At 36.1% G+C, this 24,087-nt stretch overlaps 1 protein-coding gene across 2 annotated transcripts in view; it reads right to left on the bottom strand.

Moving 5' to 3' along the window:
- Positions 1-24,087, bottom strand: part of ANO3 (anoctamin 3) — a 320,613-nt gene that overhangs the window by 48,060 nt on the left and 248,466 nt on the right. For both annotated transcript variants that reach the window (XM_049890733.1, XM_049890734.1), the window contains 3 exons: positions 10,752-10,834; positions 10,176-10,316; positions 9,215-9,379 (listed from right to left, as the gene is read on the bottom strand). In XM_049890733.1, coding sequence (XP_049746690.1) covers positions 9,215-9,379; positions 10,176-10,316; positions 10,752-10,834 — 389 coding nt within the window. The remainder of the gene's footprint in view (positions 1-9,214; positions 9,380-10,175; positions 10,317-10,751; positions 10,835-24,087) is intronic.

Raw genomic sequence — 24,087 nt, 5'->3', positions numbered from 1 at the left:
CTTACATACTTAGAACATGTAATTAGGAGCGATCAGCTCCTGGAGAAGGGCATCATGCTTGGTAAAGTAGAGGGTCATCGAAAAAGAGGAAGATCCTCAACAAGATGGATTGACACAGTGGCTACAACAATGGGCTCAAGCATAACATCGACTGTGAGGATGCCACAGGACCAGGCAGTGTTTGGATCTGTTGTACATAGGGTTGCTATGAGTGGGAACTGACTCAACGGCACCTAACAACAACATACACATGAAAACTTGTTGCCGTACAGTTGATTTCAACTCATAGTGATCAATCTTAACCTGGAAAGAATGACTCATTTAATAGAAGGTTGGCTTTTATATATAATATGTAATTTATTTTGCTGGTGTCTAACATACACATGAAAAAAAAAAAAAGAACATTGCTATCAAGTCGATTCCGACTCATAGCAACCCTGTAGGACAGAGTAGAACTGCTGCATAGGCTTTCCAAGGAGCGCCTGGTGGATTTGAACTGCTGACCTTTTGGTTAGCAGCAGAAGCACTTCACTATGCCACCGGGGTTTCCAACATACACACAGACACCAACAAAATAAACAAATAAATTATATATTGTATATAAAAGCCAACCTCCTATTAAGTGAGTCATTCTTTCCTGGTTAAGATGTGTGGCCCAACCCTTTGATCCACCCTCTTCCATAATAACCTATTTTTTGCTGTAATTTGTAACCAGGTGCTAAGGAATTTAGGTGTATTGTGAGTGCTGAAACAATTACGGCCTTGAAAGAAGCACAGGAATGTGTTTACTGGACTCTACCAAAGTCGGTCGACAATATGAAAGTATCCACAAAGAAAGCATGGTGTACTTAATTTAGCCAAATATATTTAGTTCTGTTTTTTTGTCTCTTTTTTTTTAGATGGGTATGGGGCTCTGTGTAGGGAATGGAATTTAAAATGAGAGAAGGAATGAACACCGAAAGAAGGTTGTTCTTTTATACACTATTCTGCAATGGCTTAGTTGGCCCAATCACATATGTTTCAAACTACAAGAATACTTCTACTCTGTTTCTACTTTTTCTTAAAAATTCACATTAGTCATGAGACTGACATGCTTCTGAACCTGTCTTAAATTAGTCTACATTAAGGTTTGATAGGGTTGTTGCTATTGTTGGAATTGACCTGATGGCGACAGGTTTGATTTCCAAGGAAGAAGGACATACATTGCTTAGAATTACACAATTTTTGTTTTTATTAAAAACCTTTTGAACCACAATTAAAAAAAAAAAAAAAAGCCAAAGGAAAAACCCTTTTGAAAATATTTCCTGATAATATAGTAACCATACAAAATGAGAAAACCTTTCAGTAGCATGATACTTTCAGGGGGCAGCAAAATAAAGAAAAGGATGGTTTAAAAGGAGTAACTCTTGTTATAAAATTCTGGCTTTGCAGTTTTTTTTTTTTTTTTTAAGCTATATGCCTGCTAAAGAGATGTTAAAAATAATATATTGAAGTTTTAATTATTAGTAAATTATTTGTAATGTATCTTTGGAAGATGTGGTTTCTGGTCTTGTCTGTGCATCAAAATTACTTTAAATGTCTTAAAATAGTGATTTCCTAATGTTATTTTAGGGAATGACTGAGTCAGAATTACCTGGAAAGAACTTCTGAATGTTTTATTTTAAATACATATTTCCTAGACCCTTGAAGGAGATTCTGAATGGGGTTCAGAAATCTCTCATTTTTCAAAAGCGTTCCAAGTGGTTTGATGCATAACAAGAATAGGAAACATTCTTTTAAGATTCTTACTTGATCTGAAAAATAGACTTGATACCTTGTTCCATTTCCTTCTCCCAAATTGAATATTTACTCAGGGGTGCTCTGATCCAACTGTTTTGTAAAGCTTAGAGAATGTACAGTTGATTATACATTATAGTTGGTTTGAATTAAAACAATAAATGCTGTAAACTTAAAAAACAGAAATTATAATTACATTGAGAAAAATAATTCTGAGCACATACAATATGCCAGATGCTAGGAGTTTTTTTGGGAAATGAAATGTTTAAAATTGATTTCAAGACTATTTTTTAAATTGTGCTTTAAGTGAAACTTTACAGAGTGAATTAGTTCCTCATTTATCAATTTACACAAAAATTTGTTTTGTGACATTGGTTATAATCCCTGCAATGTGTCAACACTCTCCACTTTCACACTCAATTCCCCTTTTGCATTGACCATTTTTCCTGTCCTTTGCTGCCTTCTCGTCATTTCTTTTGCGCAGGTGTTGCCCTTTTAATTTCATATACATGATTGAACTAAGAAACACATTCTTCCTCACATGTGTAAGTTTCTTTTATAGAATTGTTTAATCTTTGTCTGAAGGGTGAACTTTGGGAGTAGCTTCAGTTCTGAGTTTAAAAGGGTGTCCAGGGCCTTAGAGTTGGGGATTCTTCCAGTCTCTGTCTGACAAGTAAATCTGGCTTTTTTGTGTGTCTGTGTGTGAATTCGAATTTTGTTCTACATTTTTCTTCCGCTCTGCCCAGGACCCTATCAGAGCAGTCAGTGGTGGTAGCCAGGCACCATCTAGTTCTTCTGGGCTCAGCATGATGGAGACTGTGGTACTTGCAGTCAATCAGTCCTTTGAACTAAAAATTTCCCTTTTGTCTTTGATTTTCTTTATTCTTCTTAGCTCCAGACAGGATGGGGCCAGTAGCTGTACCTTAGATGGCAGCTTATAAGCTTTTAAGACCCCAGATGCTACTCAGCAAAGTTGGACATAGAACAATTTCTTTATGAACTTTGTTATGCCAATTGACCTAGATGACTCTCGTGACTGTGGTCCCACACCTTCCGCCCCAGTAACTCAGTCCCTCAGGGTGTTTGGATGTGTCTATGAAACTTCTATGACTTTGCCTTGATGAAGTTGTGCTGACTTCCCCTATATTGTACACTGTCTTTCCCTTCACCAAAGTTAATACTCATCTACTATCTAGTTAATGATTTCCCCTCTCAACTCTCCTCTCCCTCATAACCGTCAAAAGTTGTTTCTTTCTGTGTGTAAACCTTTTAAGTTTTTATAACAGTGGTCTCATAAAGTATTTGTCCTTTAGTGATTAACATATTTCACTCAGCAAAATGCCCTCCAAATTCATCCATGTTGTGAGATATTTTACAGATTCATCATTGTTCTTTATCACTGCACAGTGTTCCATTTTGTGTATGTACCATAATTTATCAAGGATTATTTTTAAATTGTCTTTTAGGCATTAGGCAAAGCTTTAGGTATACAAAAACGAGGAAGCCACAGTCCTTGCTTATGATGACCTTATCTTCTAATGGATGAGAAAAGGCATGCCCTAAGCACTGTTACAGAGCCTTCACATGAAGGATTGTTCAATACTACCAGGAGAATTTAGGAGAAAGAATAAGTATGCCCAAGCACTTTGTGAGAAAAATAATCATAAAGAAGAGATCGTTCCATTCTACATATGGGATTGAGAGAAAGCTTTATAGAGGAAATGATCCTTAATTGGAATATTCAAAGATGAAGAGATAATCTCCAAGGAGAGAAAAAAAAAAAAAGGCATTCCAGGCAGTGAACCAAGACACAGAGAAGTAAAACAGCAGAGCACCAGAGGCCACCGAAGTGGTTCCGTAGCCTGGAAAACTGGGTGTGGAGGGGAGTGAGGCACAATCTTAGACAAGAAGAGAAAGAAAAACTGGATTTGAGTAACGGAGGACATCATTGTCATCCTAAGCGGTTTAGAATTTACATCAAAGGCAAGGGAATTGATTAAACACTTTTAAACAAAGAATGAAGTATGTCCTTTAGAAAGACCTTCTAACACTAATGCACAAGAGAAACAGGAGTTCAGAATAGAAACAGGAAGACTAGCCAGTTAAAAGCTTGTTCCAATGGTCCAGCTAGAAATGACAAGGAAGTGAGTTAAGAAAGTAGAAATAAGGATATTAAGCAGTAAATGGGCAAAAGAGATGTGCAAGCAAAACCCATAGCAGTCATTGAAATGACTGAAGAATGAGTTAAAGTTTCTAACCGCGTATACTGATTATTACAGATTTCTGCTTAAAAAAAACTTTGTTTTAAATTTTGTCATAGCTCTGCCCATTTTATAACACCAGGCATATGATTATAGTGGAAAACACAACAGATCAATAAATATTTTGACTGTGGCCCTCATTTGGGGAAAATAGTGGCCTAGGGAGCATAAATTCAAGCTCTTAGTAAACAAAAAACACATTTTTATTATCTGTTAAGTGGTTGTCCAAAAATAACATAAAGAGAGGTAGCATTTGGTTTTCTAGATTAATCTATTTTGGTGGTACACTTTCTTTTAAAAAAGAATTTGGCATTTGGATACTAATTTTTTTTTTTTTATCCTTATTTAAGACTCGACAGCAGTGGGCTTGATTTTTTTTTTTGTTGTTTATTCGGGTGAATCAGAAGGATTGTTTAATAACCTGGGAAGTGCCTTCACATCCCCAGCAGGAACAGAATACACACATTCAGAAGGGCGCTGCTGTTTTATACTGGTCAAATATGATAAATATATCACTTCTGCACATTGGTTAAGTTGGCTGCATAGTGCACTTCTTTTATACTAAACTCATTTTCAAACTTTCTCCTTTACTACTTACAAGTGCTAAGGAGAAGTATTTATGATTTATTCCACTTCCAACAATTCTTGAATCTTTATGCAAAAATACCCAACAAATAGAAATAAAAATTTATGGAAAAGAAAGTCAGTTCTGTCTTGTCCTGGGAATGCTAGATCATTGTCACACAGCAGTGGGCGGTTACATAGGCTTTTGCATTCCATTAAGAATGGCTGGTGTGATTTTGGAGATCTCAATTTTTTTTTTTTTTATGACAAATAATAAGTCCACAGAGGTCTTATTTCTCCAGTTAAAGACTCATTCCATCAAATTCAGCCTTTACTTTGTGCTAAGTGCAAGCACTCTGGAAGAAAGCATAAATTATGCCTCATCAAACACAGAAAACTATTAAGAAGAACTTTGATGTGAACCAATCTGAGAGCCAATTTTAACACTAGGGAAGGGTAATAACAGCATGGAGGTTATAGGTGGAGTAGGCTCAGAGTTTAATGGACTGCTGATTAAGAAACAACAAGAACCAGGGGATCCGGAAGAGATGAGGAGGGGCAGATAGTGGAGCACAGAGCATTTTAGGTACCTACACAATCCACCCAAACCCATTGGGGTCAAGTTGGTTCTGACTCACAGCAACCCTACAGGACAGAGTAGAACTGTCCCACAGAGATTCCAAGGAGTACCTAGTGGATTAGAACTGCCCACCTTTTGGTTTGCAGCCATAGCACTTAACCACTACACCACCAGGGGTTTCCATTTTTAGGACAGTGAAACTATTCTGTATGATACTTTAAAGATGGGAACATCACATTATGCATCTGTCAAAACCTATAGGATTGTACAACACAGAGTAAACCCTAATGTAAAGTATGGACTTTAGTTAATACTAATGCATCCATATTGGTTCATCAATTGTAACAAATATGCCAGACTAATACAAGATGTTAATCACATCCAAAAATGTATTCAGTGGGGAGAGGGGTATATGGAAGCTCTCCGTATTTTCTGAACAATTTCTCTGCAGAACTAAAACTGCTCTAAAAAATAAAGATTATTAAAAAAAAAAAAAAAGAGAGGAAGCAACTGGAATAATATAAAACTGGAGTCTGGTACGCTAATGGAGACTTCAGCAAAATTTCAATTTTTACAGTGTTAGTGATGATCAAAAAAACATTTTAGGGTAGACGCTCCCATTTCATTCAAATGCTGATTTTGTTCTTCAGTTTGGTCTAGCAAGTTCTTCAGCTTAACTGAGCAGATGGTGATTCTAGCGGGTGGGAATTTAGGATTAAATCAGAGGTTCTGTACCGAGCTGTTTAACTGTGTTTGGCATATTTACTTTCCTTGTATGTGAAATATTTTCCATCTTCCAAAATATTAGGCAAGTTTATTAATTCACTCAAAATGTATTTGAAGATATGTAGGTCTTTGGAACAAATATATGGTGCTCTTTTGAAGGCAATAATAATTTATTGGAGGGAGGGGTTAATAAGTAGTTTTGGACCTACTAGCCTAGATCACCTTCAAAGGACGCAATTAGATTTGTGGTGAGGAAGGAAAGGGTGGCATTAGGGGTTGAAGAAGGTGACTTTTACTTAATAGTCTGTATGTTTTTATATTATTACTATTTTTTATAATAATCTTGTATTAATTTTATAATTCAAAAGTAGAAAAAGGATAAAAATAATGGACTTTACAAAGGAGAAAATAAAAACATCGAAAAGAAAAAAAATGTTAAAGATTAGCATAGTATGATTTCTTCATGAACTAATGAAGCATTTTAAATTTTGTCATATTAGTAGACATACATTTGAGAAAAAGGACATAATACAAGAAACTATATGTGATTCTCTTCCTTTCCGAAGATGACTCTGAGCATTTAAAAATCTATTAATAGGCAATAGATAATGTTTTTTAAAAAAGGCAAAATAATATTCAGTAAATGCAGATGTGGCAAAGAATTTGCAAGATCAAAGAACAGGTGATCACTGTTCCCACACCTTGGGCAGAAAGGAAAAAAAAAAATCAAAATCTATTATTTAAAGATGAAAAAAGGAAGAAAAATAAAGAAAATATTAGTATTCTGCAAGAAAGACGAGAAGATTATAGATAGACCTATAGACCTATAGAGAAATGTTCAAAATGATTGAAAGAAGAAAATAGATAAAAAGCCAACATTTATTGAACATCATCTATGCTCTAGAAGCTGATCTCATTTAATCTCTCAACATCCCTACATTATTTTTCTCACTCTCATTTTAAAATCAAGAAATCAAAGCTTAAGGAATTATGTGGCGTGGCCAGGATCTCACAAATCAAGTGGCAAAGCTTGCTTTACACCACTGTCTGAAGTCAGGACAATCAGTGAAGAAACTAAAAATACAAACTGACTGAAGCCTGGATGGTATTCAAAACAGGAGAGAAGAGGAGAAGAGTGCAAATGAGAATAACAGGAACAGAGTGTGTGTGTGTGTGTGTGTGTGTGTGTTGGAATGTTTCTCAGCCACTGGTAAAACATTTCCTTCTCTTGGTAATAGACAAAACTTTAAAAGTGGCCCAAATTTGTTACCTAGGTGGCTATAGTTTTATGGGTGATTCATAGATACAGTAAAAAGAAAGTACAGTCCATTTCTAATTTGTTCCAAATTTTGTATCCTGGTAGAATACGTTAAATTTTTTTTTCTGCTGATAAATCAATACGTACGTATAGAGATTATTTGAATGAGAAAATGTTATTAAGAGGATAAGTCCATATTATCTCCTTACCTAGAGATAAGCACTGTTAACATTTTATTGCCATTCCTTACAGTTTCAAAATCATTCTTTCTAAAAAATTGAAATCATATAAAACTTTACATTCTTTTCATGTAACTCCATATTACATCCTTACACAATATTAAAATATTATTTTAATTGTTTATATGATATTAAATTATATAGAATTTGGATTTATTCATCATTCCCTTATTTTTTTTAAATCATTTATGGGATTGCTTTTCCAATTTTTGCTACTGTATTAATAATACAGTAAAAATCCTCCTACATAAAATTTGAACTACATCATTGATGATTTCTTTAAAAATAGAATATTGGAAGGTAATAATAGTTTTTCTTTTACTATTTTTAAATGGAATATAAGCTTATTGTAGGAAATTTTAAAAATGCCTAAAATACATGTAAAATATTAGACAAAACATAAGGAAAACAATATTACCTATAATATTACAGTGGAGCCCTAGTGGGAAAGTGGTTAAAGGCTCGGTTGATAACCAAAACATCTGCACTTAGAATCCACCAGCTGCTTTACTCTGAGGCACTTCTACTCTGTCCTGTAGGGTCACTATGAGTTGGAATCAACTCAATGGCACCAGGGTAATATTACTAACATACAACCTAATATATTACCTATGATATTACTTCTCTAAGATAATTATGATGATATTTTGATGAATATTTGCATTTTTTGTTTACATAGACGTAAATGTTCTTTAGCTTGATTGTTGATACTATCTTTTTCAGATATATTTTTTAAACCGGGTTTATGTTTGCTCAGGAAGCATTACATCTTTCTCTAAAATCTGAATTAATTTACACAACTGAAAATTATCTTTTTATTTACAACTGAAAAGAATGACTTTTTACCACAGTGCATTTGATGAGATTGCATTGCTGGTTTGTAATGATTTTTTTTTTCCAATTTATTTTATGATTGCTAATCTACTTGGGATATCTACTTTTACTTTATCACTATTAGATTATAAAACCATGGCTATCAGGGCTATTACTAGTCATTTTTATGTCAACCAACCAACCAAGGATAAGAAATAAGGCAATTTAAGATCAGACTGGCTGAGTCCTAGTGTTATCTAAAAATAAACAAAACCAACTACTTAAAAAACCTTTTATTCAGATAATGGAGCCAGCATCTACTGGAAAACTATCATAATATAATGATTTTGTTAGAAAAAGGATGTTTTACTATTTTATATAAGTGTATCGTCATATATAAAAAAATTATACTGTCTACATTGTGAATGATTCCCTTTCAATGGGGTGTCTTTGTGCAGTGAACAACCTGTACTAACATACATGTACTACCATGCAGGCCTCCTAGTCTTTGTACTTTATTATTTCAATGTTTGTTGTATACTTTAATCTATGAGTCAATGGATAAATTAAGATCTTTGTGGTTTGTTTGGAGATACTATAAATAGTATTCTCTTTCTACAAACTAAACTGAACCTTAAGGAGAGAATCTAATAGAAGATATTAACTACTATCCTTACACTGAAATTTACTCATTCATCACAGTGACTTCACTTTTCTCTTAAAGCCTTCCCTGATGGAGCCCTGGTTGCACAATGCTTAAGAGTTCAGCTGCTAACCATAAAGGTCAGCAGTTCGAATCCACCAGCCGCTCTCTGGAAACCCTATGGGGCAGTTCTACTCTGTCCTCTAGGGTTATTGTGAGTTTAGTACTCACTAGACAATAATGGGTTTGGTTTTGGTTTTTGGTGGTGAATATAATCCAAGTGTAAAGGAAATTTGGATGTCTCTCCCACCCGATGTTTTTCACTTTTTGAAAAATAAGATTGTAAACACTTACAACATTCAGCATCATGATGATTACAAAATTAATACAGACACCAGCAGCAGATGTTGCAAACTGCCAATGCTGTTTGATGAAACTCCACTTGAATGATGCAAACTGTTCCATGACGACCAGGCGATACACCACGACTGCAAACACTGCAGTGATCACCAGAGAAATCTGCAATGTGGGAGACCAGAGGAAACATCCTTATTTTGCATCATTAGTAAGTTAAAACCAAAACCATTGATCCAATATACCACTGTCAAGAGCTGGAGGTGTTTATCGTTCCAAGAGAAGATAGATGAATTTAATTTTCTCCTTTAAGGAATTAAGCTACATTACAGTCAAAATGAATAGTATAAGATTTCAGTTGGTTTGGTTAATAACAAAATTGTCAGGGTAAAATGCAAATTCTGCCCAAATTATCACACTCAAACAAAATGCTTGGTTTTAACACCAGTGCAATATATCTAACTCATCAGAGCAATTCATATTATTCCCATTTTATTTTAGATGATAGCTGTTTCTTCCAAAAATAATTTTGCTTAAGTCTATGCACATACTCCCTCTGTCATATTTCCAGGATCCCCTGTAATTTCTATTTTGTTTAATTGTATGCATGTTACTAAAAACAAAAACAAAAAAACAAACCCACTGCCATCAAGTCAATTTCGACTCATAGCAATCCCATAGGACAGAGGAGAACTGCCCCACGGGCTTTCCAAGGAGCTCCTGGTGGATTTGAACTGCCAACCTTTCGGTTAGCAGCCATAGCTCTTAACCACTATGCCACCAGGGTTTCTGTGCATGTTACTAAAGTATTGATAAAAGTACACAGTTTCTCGAACCCTCAGGGCCACAAAATGAGTCGATATCATAGAACTTACTTCTAAACCTGGAACCCAAAACTCCCCTTCTTTCTCCAGGCGAAAATCAATTCTATTCGATTTTGACATGAATCGTTCTACTTTACCATGAAGAATATTCCTGAGACAGAGATAAGAAGACGCGTGATTTTGTCTGAGAAGGGCTGATGTGGCTCAGGTTTGCCTGTAATGGGATTCACTCTCTCCACTGTGTAATACTTTGCTTCAAACTGGGGGCGAAGTGTTTCCTAGGAGAGAAAATAAAATTGCCTAAATGACAAAGTCATCAACTTAAAAAGAAAAAAAAAGTCTCCATCAATAGTTGATACAGAACTCCTAGAATTTGACCTACTTTACACTGTCTTCACAAAAAAAAAGTAATCTTTTTTTTCCAAATAAGACATAAACAATTTTCCAAAGAAACTTTAAAATATGTTTTAATCAGAAAATTTTTTCACTAGTGGAATTTAAGGAAATATCATAGAAGTGATTTGAAGGATTGCTTACTTAACAATTGAGTTCTATTATGTTTATGAAAAGAAGTCATGTTATTTAAAAAACATTAAAAAATCAAGAAAAATGCTATGGAGTTTAGCTGTTTCTGGCCTGAATGTTAGTCGGTGGATAATTTTTGTGTCATGTGTTTCCGTGTTTCCTCACATCCTGGTTTTCTAACATCTTACCTCCTCCTCTTCCCATTCAATCAAGTCCCATGCATAGGTTAGTATACTTCTCCTCCTTTTCCAAAACTCTAGGAAGACTGTGGCTATATTAAAAACAAACAAAAACAATAATAATACTTCAAACAACATAGCATTGCTTTCCTTCTCCAGATAAATCACTTTCCATCATATTATACTGAAGTTTCTTTCTCCCTCACCTGGCTAGTTATTCTCCACCCACAATGCCTGGCTGGTGCATTCATTCATTTATTCATCCATTCATTCATTTACTTATAGTCATATCTCAGAGAGATTGCTCATTCAGTTCTAGACCACCATGATAAAATGAATATCACAATATAGCCAGTCAAATGAATTTTTTGGTTTCCCAGTGCATATAAAAGCTATGCTTACACTATTCTGTAGTCTATTAAGTATGCAATAGTACTATGTCTAAAAAAAAAGTACATACCTTAAGTAAAAAATACTTTATGGCTAAAAATGCTCACTGTCATCTGAGCCTTCAGTGAATATAATCTTTTTGCTGGTGGAGGGTCTTTCCTTGATGTTGATGGCTACTGACTGATCAGGGTGATAGTTGCTGGAGATTGGGGGGGCTTCGGCAATTTCTTAAAATAAGACAACAATGAAGTTTGCAGCATTGATCAACTCTTCCTTTCATAAAAGATTTCTCTATGGCATTTGATGCTGTTTGATAGCATTTTACCCACAGTAGAATGTCTTTAAAATAATCGAGTCAATCCTCTCAAACTCAACTGCTGCTTTATCAACCAAGTTCATGTAATATTCTAAATCCTTTGCTGTCATTTCAACAATGTTCATAGCCTGTTCACCAGGAGTAGATTCCATCTCAAGAAACCACTTTCCTTCTTCATCCCTAAGAAACAACTCCTCATCTGTTAAAGTTTTATCATGAGATTGCAGCAATTCAATCATATCTTAAGATTTCACTTCTAGTTCTCTTGCTATTTCCGCCACATCTGCAGTTACTTCTTCCACTGAAGTCTTGAACCCCTCAAAGTCATGCATGAGAGTTGGAATCAAGTTCTTCTGAACTCCTGTTAATGTTGATATTTTGACCTCCTCTCATGCATCACAAATGTTCTTAATGCCACCTAGAATGGTGAATCCTTTCTGGAAGCTTTTCAATTTACTTTGCTCAGATTCATCAGCAGAATCATCATCTATAATAGTTATAGTGTTACAAGATGTATTTCTTCAAAAAGCAGTCTTGAAACTCAAAATTACTCCTTGTTCCATGGGCTGCAGAATGGATTTTGTGTTAGCAGGCATTCAAACAACATTAATCTCCATCACAGCTCTTAGATGATTGGGTGTATTGGCAATGATGAATAATATTTTGAAAGAATCTTTTTTTTCTGAGCAGTAAGTCTCAACATTAGGCTTAAAGTATTCAGTAAAACACCTTGTAAACAGATGTGCCGTCATCCAGGCAGAGTAGATTTAGCATGATTCTTAAGGGACCTAAGATTTCCAGAACGGTAAATGAGCATTGGCTTCACCAGCTGCATTAACTCCTAAAAAAAGAAAGTCAGCCTGTCCTTTGGAGCTTTGAAGTCAGGCACTGACTTCTCACCTGTAGCTATGAAAGTCCTACTTGGCATCTTCTTCCAATGTAAGGCCGTTTCATCTACATTGAAAATCTGTTTCGTGTAGCCACCTTCATCAGCGATCTTAGCTAGATCTTCTGGATAACTTGGTGCAGTTTCTACATCAGCCCTTGGTGCTTCATCTTGCACTTTTATGCTATGGAGATGGTTTCTTTCCTTAAACTTGATGAACCAATCTCTGCTAGCTTTAAGCTTTTCTTTTGCAACTTCCTTACCTCACCTCTCTCAGCCTTCATAGATTTGAAGAGAGTTAGAGACTTGCTTGGATTAGGCTTTGGCTTAAGGGAATGTTGTTGCTGTTTTGATCTTCTGTCTAGGCCACTAAAACTTTCTCCATCTCAGCAGTAAGGCTGTTTTGCTTTATTATCATTCATGGGTTCACTGGAGTAGCATTTTAATTTCCTTCAAGAACTTTTCCTTTGCATTCATACCATGGCTAACTGTTTGGTGCAAGAGGCTTAGCTTTTGGCCTATCTTGGTTTTCAACATGCCTTCCTCACTAAGCTTAATCATTTCAGCTTTTGATTTAAAGTGAGAGACATGTGACTCTTCCCTTCACTTGAACACTCAGAGGCCATTGTAGAGTTATTAATTGATCTAATTTCAATATTGTCGTGTCTCAGGGAATAGGGAGGCCCGAGGAGAGGGAGAGAGATGGTGGAATGGCCAGTCAGTGGAGCAATCAGAACACACATATTCATCGTTAAGTTCGTGGCAGCCCAAAACAATAGTAACATCAAAGATCATTGATCACAGACACTGTAACAGATATAATAATAATGAAAAAGCTTGAAATATTGTGAGAATTACCAAAATGTGACACAGAGACAGAAAGTGTGCACATGCTGTGGGAAAAATGGTGCCGATAGACTTGCTCGATGCAGGGTTGCCACAAACCTTCAATTCATAAAAAACCCAGTATCTATGAAGTGCAATAAAATGAGACGTGCCTGTATATACTTTCAGGCTGACTCTAAGTACTCCTGTCTACTGATTTTCTGTAAAGTTCTAAAAAAGTGTGGGTATAGTTAAGAGAAATGAAATAGTCAAACTCCACTGGCAGCAAGACAAAGTTCTCCAAACACTGGAGCTGCAATTAAAACAGCAGACTATAATCACTGCTACCCACAGGAGTCCTAGGACTTAAGAGGGAAGTGGGGAGACAGAGGAAGTATATAGTGGAAGAAACACCTAGAAATGGTTTATTATAAAAGGAAAACAAACAAACAAAAAAATTTTTTAAAGCATTGAGTGAAATAAGCAAGTATTACATGCAGTGACTACAAGCCTGGGATGCAGAACGTTTAATATAGTACACAACACAGAGAATGCTCAGTAAAATTCTGATTGTCACTAATCTCATTCAAGGCTTGAAGTTTAAGTGTGTTACATGCCTTCTTCTCTTCCTAGTTTTTCTTTCCAGTATATAGTTGTGATAGAAACACCTCCCAGAAAGTCTAAGAAATAAAGACAATCTTGCTTTAGTGAGCCTGGAAATTGGATTTTGTGCAATTTTAATTTGAAAGTCATGGTATGACCAAAGATATGCTGGATCTTTCTCCAAAAGTAGGATTATTTATTTTAAATTTCAGTATCGAACTAGTCTTTGTGTTAAAAATTCATTCTCAGCCTGAGATGTATTCATTTTATTCACTGCTTATTTATTTAAACTCTCAAGGGGATCCATATTCTCACTTTATTAAGTTGCTAATTAGAAAGAGGGCATGTAGAATACAGTCATTGGTCAGTATGCCAAACATGGAGGAAGGAAATTAAAAAAAAAAAAAAAATTAATAAAAATGTAACAAATATAAAAATAGGTAACTTTGAAAATCAGAAAGGTGGTTACTTCTAGGGGCGAGAAGGGCTGGGAAGTAGCACAGGGAACTTCCTGAAGTGATGGAGACAGTCTATGTTTTAACAGGAGTGGTGGTTATATAAGCTTATGCATTTTTCAAAAGTGATCAAACTCTATACAAAGATCTTGGATTGACTGTATGTAAATTATATCTCAAAAACCAAATTTTAGAAAATAATTTTTTAATGCCAGGTGATTAAAAATATTATCTTTATGACAACTCTGCAGTGTTCCCTGGGTTTGCACTTTCCATTTTCCTGATTTTTTTGACTCTTTTCTGTGGCTTTAGTGGCTGCAGGCTTGCAGAGAAAAGGTGGGTATTACATGAGTCATGTTGAAGGGACTGTTTCAGTTAAGCAGAAGATAATACTGTATAACTCTGCTCCTTAGCAACTATACAGCGTATTGTCCACCTCTGCCTTTCTGACTACAATGACATGTTTTTCTTAATTAAAAAAAAAAAAATTCAATACATGCAGCATCCAGTCTTTGTACTTTCGTCTGCTCTCCACTTCTGACAGCTTTCCTTTGTGATCAAAAGTTAATAACACAGAATAACAGATGAATAGAGCCATGCATGGAAAAGTGGTTAAATTCTGCATGCTGTTTGTTCCAAGTTATTTATTTCAAGTTTACAGAATCCAAGGTCCAGAGAGGTTAAGGCTTATCATTAACCTTTTCCAGAAACCTGCATGTACAACATTTAATTACATTCAAAGATAAGTTTTTAAAATGTCTTTTTGTTCGTTCGTTTGTTTTACTGGGCGTTTTCTTGCTTGCCATACTGAACATGTTCAATAAATGTTTCTTAATTCAATGAAATTATTCCAATGATTGTGATTCCTTGTCTAAGGCTCCTTCCATTATTTTTAAATTATGCTCCAGGGAATCTTATTTGAAACGTGGGAAGAAAGAGGACCCCACACCACAGAAGCCACTTCTTTATTTTTCATACCTAACAATCAAGTTCAAATTTATTGAAAAAAAAATACTTATTGCTTAAACGGTTTGAAAACTGCTTCACTGTACTTTCTGGTAGAAGCTGATATGGGGGACAGAGGACAGAAACACATTTCAAGCACAAGTGAAATGAAATATGCCTGAGTGTGGAGAACAAAAAAGAATTCCAAGTATTGTTTTCATCAGAAGAGGTCAAGGCTTCTAAATAGCCGGCCCAGCTGAAACAACATTTTGTCAGAGCAACAGCTCTGAGGTTGCTAATTTGGAGAGCACCCAAGTGCTACTAAGACTTTCCTCCGTTGCCCCAATTTATTTTCAGCAACATCCTCCGGTATAATGTGCTTTCCCCACCCCCACGCAGCATTGCAACATCACTAGACATGAGGTAGAACTAGAAACCTTGTTAAACAGGTTCTCCATTCAGCGGAAGGACCATGAATGTGGAGCATTTTAATGTCAATGCCTGAGGAAAATCAATGGTTTTTTAGTTTACACCTTACAGAAATGCAAAAAATAGAACTCATTATACAACTGTAGAGTAGACAGAGATATAAAAAATCTATTCAGTGTGAAGCAGCTAATTCGGAACATTTTGACTGAACTATCCTTAACACAGAGAGCCTCACCTGGAACTGGTTAGTCAAGACCTGCTTGTCTTACTAAATTTCCTCTTTGTCTCAGGACACAAATTCTCTGTTTCTCTCTCACTCACTCACGTTCTCACTCTCTCACTCTTTACTTAACAATATTTCTCCTCTCCTTCTCCCTCCCTGAAAGCATTAAATAATAAACAAAACACAAACAACTAGGTTCTGGGAACTTGATAAGGTCATCATTTAAACCCTATGACTGCAAATCTTCACTCATTTCTGGAATTAGAATCAACATATCAGCCAGGCGCTCCTTGGAAACTCTATGGGGCGGTTCTATTCTGTCCTCTAGGGTCGCTATGAGTCGGAATCGACTCGACGGCACTGGGTGGGTATATTTTTTCTAGGAAAATTCATTTAGAGATAAGAAGCTACACACAAGCAGCATTATGTTATATGAAATATAAATAAATATGTCCAGCACTGATAATGGAAGAGATATAAGATTTGAAATATATGAGGCCCAAAACTACTTTAAGAAACTTTCAGAAGCTTTTAGCACATGAAATGGAGCATCCAGAGAGGAAATATTGAGACCGTTCACAAATTGTGAACATTGGGAACAATGTAATCAATATCACTGGATAATCGGTGTAGAAATTGTTGAATGGGAGCCTAAACTGCTGTGTAAACTTCACTGAAAATGCAATAAAATATTATTTAAAAATAAAAAATTTCAACACATAAATGAAAGCTAGAGATTCTTTGCAAATTTAAATAATCTCAAAAACGCATATGTTAGCAATAACAAATCGTGAAGCTGAAATAAACTTTTCTAAACTATCAATAACAAAAAGGAAATCTTCAATTAACCATTTTAGAGGAAAGATAGAATTATTTTCTATGCAACACATTTTTTATATGTCACATGAAGAGTTGATCAAAAATTGCAGACAAAATATATAAGACAAAAAGTATTTTAAAGACATGTCACGCAGTTAATTAAAATAATGTTACTTTTCTGTAGTTTGCGTTTTCTATTTTGGAGCTTTTTGAAATTGTAAATTTATTATTTCTCTCATTCTAAATAAATGGTTACTTTTGTACCTAGTTTTGTATATCATACCTTCGTATTCTTTTTCTTAAAGACGGCCTCAAAAATTCTATATCCCCTCCTCATCACTAGCTATAACGCATCAATACATGCATGCAAATACTGTCTGTTTAGCCAAACATCCTGCTTAAACTCTTTACATGTGTTACCCCATTAAATCCTCACAAGAGCCTCATGTGCAAGACAGTATTTTATTGATATTTTACTGGCATGAATAATAAAATGGAGAAAGGATAATGAACTTGCCCCCAGACAAGCTTGACTCTGGACCCCATTTCACTCTGACACCTGTGGGAGCTGTACTGGCTTAAAGTGCTCATTCCAAGGAGGAGATTCAAACAACCCTGAGTGTTGTCCATTAAGGATTCTCTCCTGATCCTGCCCCAAAGTATCTTTCTTTTCTGTAGCTAAGAGCTTCTAGGAACTGTTGCACTCGTCAAAAGGAACATGTTTACTCTGTTTGTTTCAAAGGGTTTAAATGGCTTGTAGGAGCCCTTGTGGCACAGTGGTTAAGCGTTCCGCTGCTAACCAAAAGGTCAGCGGTTTGAATCCACCACTCATGCCTTGGAAACTCTATGGGGCAGTTCTACTCTATTCTATAGGGTCACTATGAGTCAGAGTCCACTTGACAGCAATGGGTTAGTCCTCAGTGGATGAGAAAACCGCTACCATTATTTGCTGACCTTGAATTTGATTTCAAAATCCCCTTTGGGCCATGAATACGTTCCCTTTTCCTTCTACCCCTGCTTTTGAGTCAAGGAACAAATCAAGATTCTTCTCCAGAGCACACAGACTTAGCCTAGGCATCTTTCTCTTCACTCTGCCCTTTCTCTAGGTCATGGTTCAGCGCGGAGAACACTCAGTAAATACCCTTTGAGTACTGTTGCTGCTGAGGTTATTCTTTACTTACTATAACATTTCTAACTAGAAAAAAAGTTAAATTAGATATGCTAGGATTTTCTGATTACACGCCTTTGTTTATTTATTTAGAAAGCATTAATAAATCACTTGGATTTTTTTCATAAAGGCGACAAAGTAATTCATAATATTATCAATCTACTGGTTTTGCCATTTAATTATATTGATAACTTCATTTAATAAGTTGTGTTCATATAAACATAGATTATGTGGTTGATACACCCAGCAACAGTTATCTAAAGGGATTAGACTTTATAATGAGATCAGGATTTGGATAGCAGAAAACTTGTGTAATAGTATATGCCATTCATCATACATGAGTGAATCAGTTATGGTACCGCGGCACTGTAGAATGTCCCATACTTGCTGAAGAGTAGTATTATTCCTCAGCAGGCTGTCATTTGACAGTTTGCAGAGGTTCTCGGAGTCTAAGAATAAGAGGGTTCATTGCAAAACTCTTCTTCTATCAGCAGGAATCTAGAGGAAGACCAGAACTCTCCATCTTGGCAAGATGCCCCCACTCCAATATCCTACAAACACACCTTTCCTTGCTGTTATAACTCACAATTGTGTTCATTAGGACTACTATCATTGTACCTCCTAGTCCTCCTTACATTATGCCTTCAAGAAGCCCAAAATTGCCACAACACCCCTCAAACCTCTGGCTCCTATATTGTTAGAGTCATGGGTATTGCCTTTGAAATCATCTCCCACATCTTCCTAACTCCTGAGACATTTTCATTATTGATTACTCCAGGTCAATCAATGTCCTGCAAATGATCTAGAATGGTGTGCTCTCTGTGATTATATATTTTCAGAGTAATCATCTCTCCTGGCAAGCTGTCATCTAAAACTGTGTTAAATACAGCTTTCATGTCTTTAATCAATAGTAAGAGTTTGGAACAGAAATAAAAACCAACGGCAATGACTCCTACAGCCTACTGTTAGTAAGGTCTCTCTGGTGGAGGGTAAATTTTTACCAATCTTTGGGTAAAGTGAATAAATCCACATTGCCATGTTTGATACATTAGTATTATTCATCCTTTTTTTCCCCAATTAGTCACATATTTACTAAAGTGTTGTTTATAAGGATTAAGAGAAAGGTTTTAGGTTGGGTTAGGATTGACTTCAGTGTTTTCAATTGGCTCCCCTAATTGCTATCTGGTGATTTTGAGCTTATCATTTCAAAAATTTAAAGTATCGATTTTCTCCTATGTAATATATAATTTTTTTTTTAAATATATAATGTGGATAATGGGTCGACATTCAACCATTTCAGGAGGTAGCATGTGATCAAGAACCGATGATATTGAAGGAAGAAGTTCAAGCTGCACTGAAGGCATTGGTGAAAAATAAGGCTCTAGGAATTGACGGAATACCAATTGAGATGTTTCAACAAACAGACACAAGGCTAAAAGCACCCACTCATCTATGCCAAGAAATTTGGAAGGCAGCTACCTGGCCAAATATGAAGAGATCCATATTTGTGCCCATTCTGAAGAAAAGTGATACAACAGAATGTGGAAATTATCAAAAGATATCATTAATATCACAAGCAAGTAAAATTTTGCTAAAGATAATTCAAAAGCAGTTGCAGCAGTACAACCACAGACAACTGCCAGAAATTCAAGCCGGATTCAGAAGAGAATGTAGAACAAGGGATATCATTGCTGATGTCAGATGGATTTTGGCTGCAAGCAGAGAATACCAGAAAGATGTTTACTTTTGTCTTATTGACTATGCAAAGTCATTCGACTGTGTGGATCATGACAAATTCTGTATATCACTGCAAAGAACGGGAATTCCAGAACACTTAATTGTGCTCATGAGGAACCTGTACCTAGACCAAGAGGTAGTCATTCAAAAAGAATAAGGTAATACTGTATGGTTTAAAATCAGGAAAGGTGTGCACCAGGGTTGTACCCTTTCATCATACTTACTTAATTTGTATGCTGAGCAAATAATCCGAGAAGCTGGACTATATGAAGAAGAATGTGGCATCAGGATTGGAGGAACACTTGTTAACAATCTGCTATATGCAGATGACACAACCTTGAAGAGGAGTCGGAGCACTTACAGATGAAGATCAAAGACTAAAGCCTTCAGTATGGATTACACTTCAACATAAAGAAAAAAAAAAAACCTGACAACTGGACAAATAAGCAACATCATGATAGGAAAATATTGAAGTTGTCAAAACCAAACTCACTGCTATCAAGTAAATTCCAACTTGTAGCGATCCTATAGGACAGAGTAGAACCGCCCCATAGGGTTTCCAAGGAGTGACTGGTGGATCTGAACTGCCAAACTTTTGGTTAGCCATCAAGCTCATAACCACTACACTACCAGGGCTCCTGAAGCTGTCAAGGATTTCATTTTACTTGGATTCACAATAAACATGTATGGAAACAGTAGTCAAGAAGTAAAACGATATATTGCATTGGGCAAATCTGTTGCAAAAAATCTCTTTCAAGTGTTCCAAAGCAAAGATATCACTTTGAGTACCAAAGTGAGCCTAACCCAAGCCATAGTATTTTCATTCACCTCACGTACATGTGAAAGCTGGACAATGAATAAGGAAGACAAAGAAGAACTGATGCCTTTGAATTAGGTGTTGGCAAAAAATATTGACTATACCATGGACTGCCAAAAGAACAAACCAATCTGTCTTGGAAGAAGTATAGCCAGAATGCTCCTTAGAAGCAATGATGGCAAGACTTCGTCTCACCTACCCTGGACATGTTATCAGGAGGGACCAGTCCCTGGAGGAGGACAACATGCTTGGTAAGTGGAGGCTCAGCTAAAAAGAGGAAGACCTTCAATGAGATGGAATGACACAGTGGCTGCAACAATGTGCTCAAGCATAACGACAACTGTGAGGATGGCATGTGATGAGTCAGTGTTTTGTTCTGTTGTACAAAGGATGGCTATGAGTTGGAACCCACTCCACAGCACCCAACAACAACAATGTTCACAACGATAATACCTGCCTATAAGGTTTTTGTGAGGATGAGATGAAAGGTTGCTTGCATACCACTCACCATAATAAGCAGCATGATAAATGTTTGCCTTTATTATTATTAATCCTTTTAAGCATAGTCTTATCCTCCATGTTCTGTGAATAAATCAGACAAAGCCTACCTTGAAGGTGCTTTTATTCTAGCAGGGAAAATGCCAAGAGAAAGTGGAGATAGAGTGTTGGGTAAATTACAGTTGGGAATGTTTCCAACTTTTGCGAATAGAGAGTTGGTAGGGAAAGAAAATAGGAGAATGACAAAAAATGGGAAATGACTTAAGCTGACTTAGGTTCTAGTCCTTGCTTTACTCCATAAATACTGTATGATCTTGCTAAATAACATAATATCTCTAAACAGAGGTTTGTATCTAAAATAGGAATAACTACAAATTACCTAGCACAATAACATTTTGGACTAAATGTGAATTATGGGAAAATGCTCTATAAAATATAAAGGTTAATATAAATAATAATAATTATTATTATGGAAGAGGTAGCATCTGAGCTAGGTCTTGAAGATAGATGAGTTGGGTATAATGGGTAGAGTGGGCAGGACATGCGTATAGGAAGTAATCAAATTGAACCACAGAGAACATTTTCCAGTTACACTTCTTATGTCCTTCCACATTAACACAGAGGTAAGCTTAGCAAGCAAGTTTTAACAAACCAGGGTGGAAGGTAAGCTTTTCTTTACTTAATTTTGATTCCAGATGTACTAATTGCAAGTAACCTCAGGGCTACAGATTAGATTACATGGATTCACTGAGATCACATGTACATGTCTGAAAACACTATGGAAGCAAATATAGGTAGGTGATCCCCAACCTAAAATGAGTTGTTCTACAGAAATGTTTTTGAGTCAGCTATTTGGCAAAAGCTCTTCAATATTTCTTTCCTTTTTTTTTTTTTTTTTTAAACAAAGCAATATTATTTGGCAACAGGGTTATTTTCATTTCTATATCTGGTGACATCTGAAAATGTGAGGGGCAGGAGAATGTGTAATCTCAAAAATATCTCCATCCTCTGCTTTAATATGGATTATGTCATAAACACACACACACACATCTATTACACCAGTTCTTACACCTGGCTGCTCATCAGAACACTTGCAGAATTTAAAACAAACATCAACAAAATGCACATACCCAGAGTTGAACCTGGGCATATGGATCTTTTTAAAGCTCTGTGACTATTTCTGATACGAAGTCAGGGTTGAGGATCACGTAGGAAATCTGTTTCCATAGGTTAAATGCATTGACAGAAGGTTATGAGTTTGAAACAGGATATAAATTGGATTCATCTTTTGTCTCCCCCTATGGATATGGAGGAAACCCTGGTGGCGTAGTGGTTAAGTGCTATGGCTGCTAACCAAAAAGTCAGCGGTTCGAATCCACCAGGCACTCCTTGGAAACTATTTGGGGCAGTTTTACTCTGTTCTATAGGGTCGCTGTGAATCAGAATCGACTTGGTGGCAACAGGTTTTTTTTTTTTTAATAGATATGGATATATTAGGCAACAAAGGAATATATGATTAATAATAATATAAATAACATTATGATTATATTACCTGAAGGTACTTCAATGATATTCTTTATACATAAAATGGAAATTGATGGAACATAATTTTGGGATTATAACATTTAATTTCATTCAATATTTTGCTAGAAAAGAATAGAAGGATGCTTCTCATGAATGCCAGTAATCTTTTAGCATACAATTCTACCTTTTTTAACTGTTAAGTCATATGGCATTGTGAAGAAAATTCTAATACCACTTTTCTGACACCAAACTGAGTGGAAATCAAAATCAGTATCAACCTATTATCACTTCTGTTCCTCTTTGTACCACTGCTCTTCTGACAACCAGTTGTACATGCAGCACTTCTTCCTCTGACATGAACTACCATGAGCTAGGTCAGACTTCACATGATAAAGAGTAAAGTCCTCTAGGCTGCCAGTTCCACCCAAAACTTCAAGGTGGAGGGTCCCCACAACATTCTCACTTCTGATCTGCTGACTATAAAATCAAGGTTTTCCACTAGCCCTTTGAGATATCAATTACAAGTGTGGGAGTCCTTAGAGCTCCTCACTCCTGAACTGCTGGCCACAAATTTGGGGGTTCCCACTGACACCTCAGGATACCTGCAATAAGTTCAGGGGTTCCCCAGGGCACCCCACCTCTGGTCTGCTGGTTTGCACTACTCCCTTGAGTTCAATAATTCCTTAGAATGAATCGCAGTACTCACATAAAGTACTATACTTATGATTATTGTTTTATTATGGCAAAAAAGATAAAAACAAAGAGATATAAAGGGAGAAATCTGGGAGGGTTCCCATCACAGAGTTTCCACGTCCCAAAAACAGACTCACTACCTCCCTACATGCATTGATGTTTTTCACTAACCAGGAAAGCCATGGAACTTCGGTGCCCAGAGCCTTTATTGGGGTTTCTTTACATAAACATAATTGATTGGTCATGCCCCAACCCTTCCCTGACTTTGGCTGATTTGAGTTGGTGGTCTTTCTGGCCTAGTCACTTGCACCTGAGTCACCTTATTAGCATAGACACTGAATTGTGGACTGTAGACCTATAAATAACAAAGGCATCTCAATTTTTCAGGAAATTCTAAGGCTTTAGAGTTCTCTCTCAGGAACCAAAAACAAAGGCCAAATTCTTTCGGTAATGTTAATTTTAAACCTCTCAGGTATAATATGATCTTCTTCATGTGATTATAACTTCATAGAAAGATTTAAAAGTTCCATTTCGATGCTAAGGAAATTCTAGGGCAATGCCCTTTGTTAAGTAGGGGGTATCACAACAGTATCAGGTATGTGATGCTACGGAAAAAAAAAACAAAACAAAAAAACCATTGCAGTTGAGTCTATTCTGACTCATAGTGACCCTATAGGACAGAGTACAACTGCCCCATAGAGTTTCCAAGGAAGGCCTGGTGGATTTGAACTTCTGACCTTTCGGTTAGCAGCTCTTAACCACTAGGCCACCAGGGTTTCCCTTGTGATGCTATAGGGTTTGTACAAAAGATGCCATTTTGAATCCAGGGCGATGTTTTGATTTTATCAAAGGTATGGTCTCAATTCATTTTCTGATTTTGTTTTCAGATTCATTAGTGACAGAAAAGCGCCTTCATCCTGTGGAAACTCCACTTATGAGTAGTTCAGCCATCTCAGACCAAGAGGAGGTATTTCTTCTTCCAATATGTATTGTGAGACTTATTAATAGGAATTAAGC

The sequence above is a fragment of the Elephas maximus genome, chromosome 7 (assembly GCF_024166365.1).
Source record: "Elephas maximus indicus isolate mEleMax1 chromosome 7, mEleMax1 primary haplotype, whole genome shotgun sequence".
In the NCBI taxonomy this organism is placed as follows: Eukaryota; Metazoa; Chordata; class Mammalia; order Proboscidea; family Elephantidae; genus Elephas; species Elephas maximus.
Note: the sequence above shows the minus strand (reverse complement) of the source record. Positions and strands in the feature narration are given on the sequence as shown.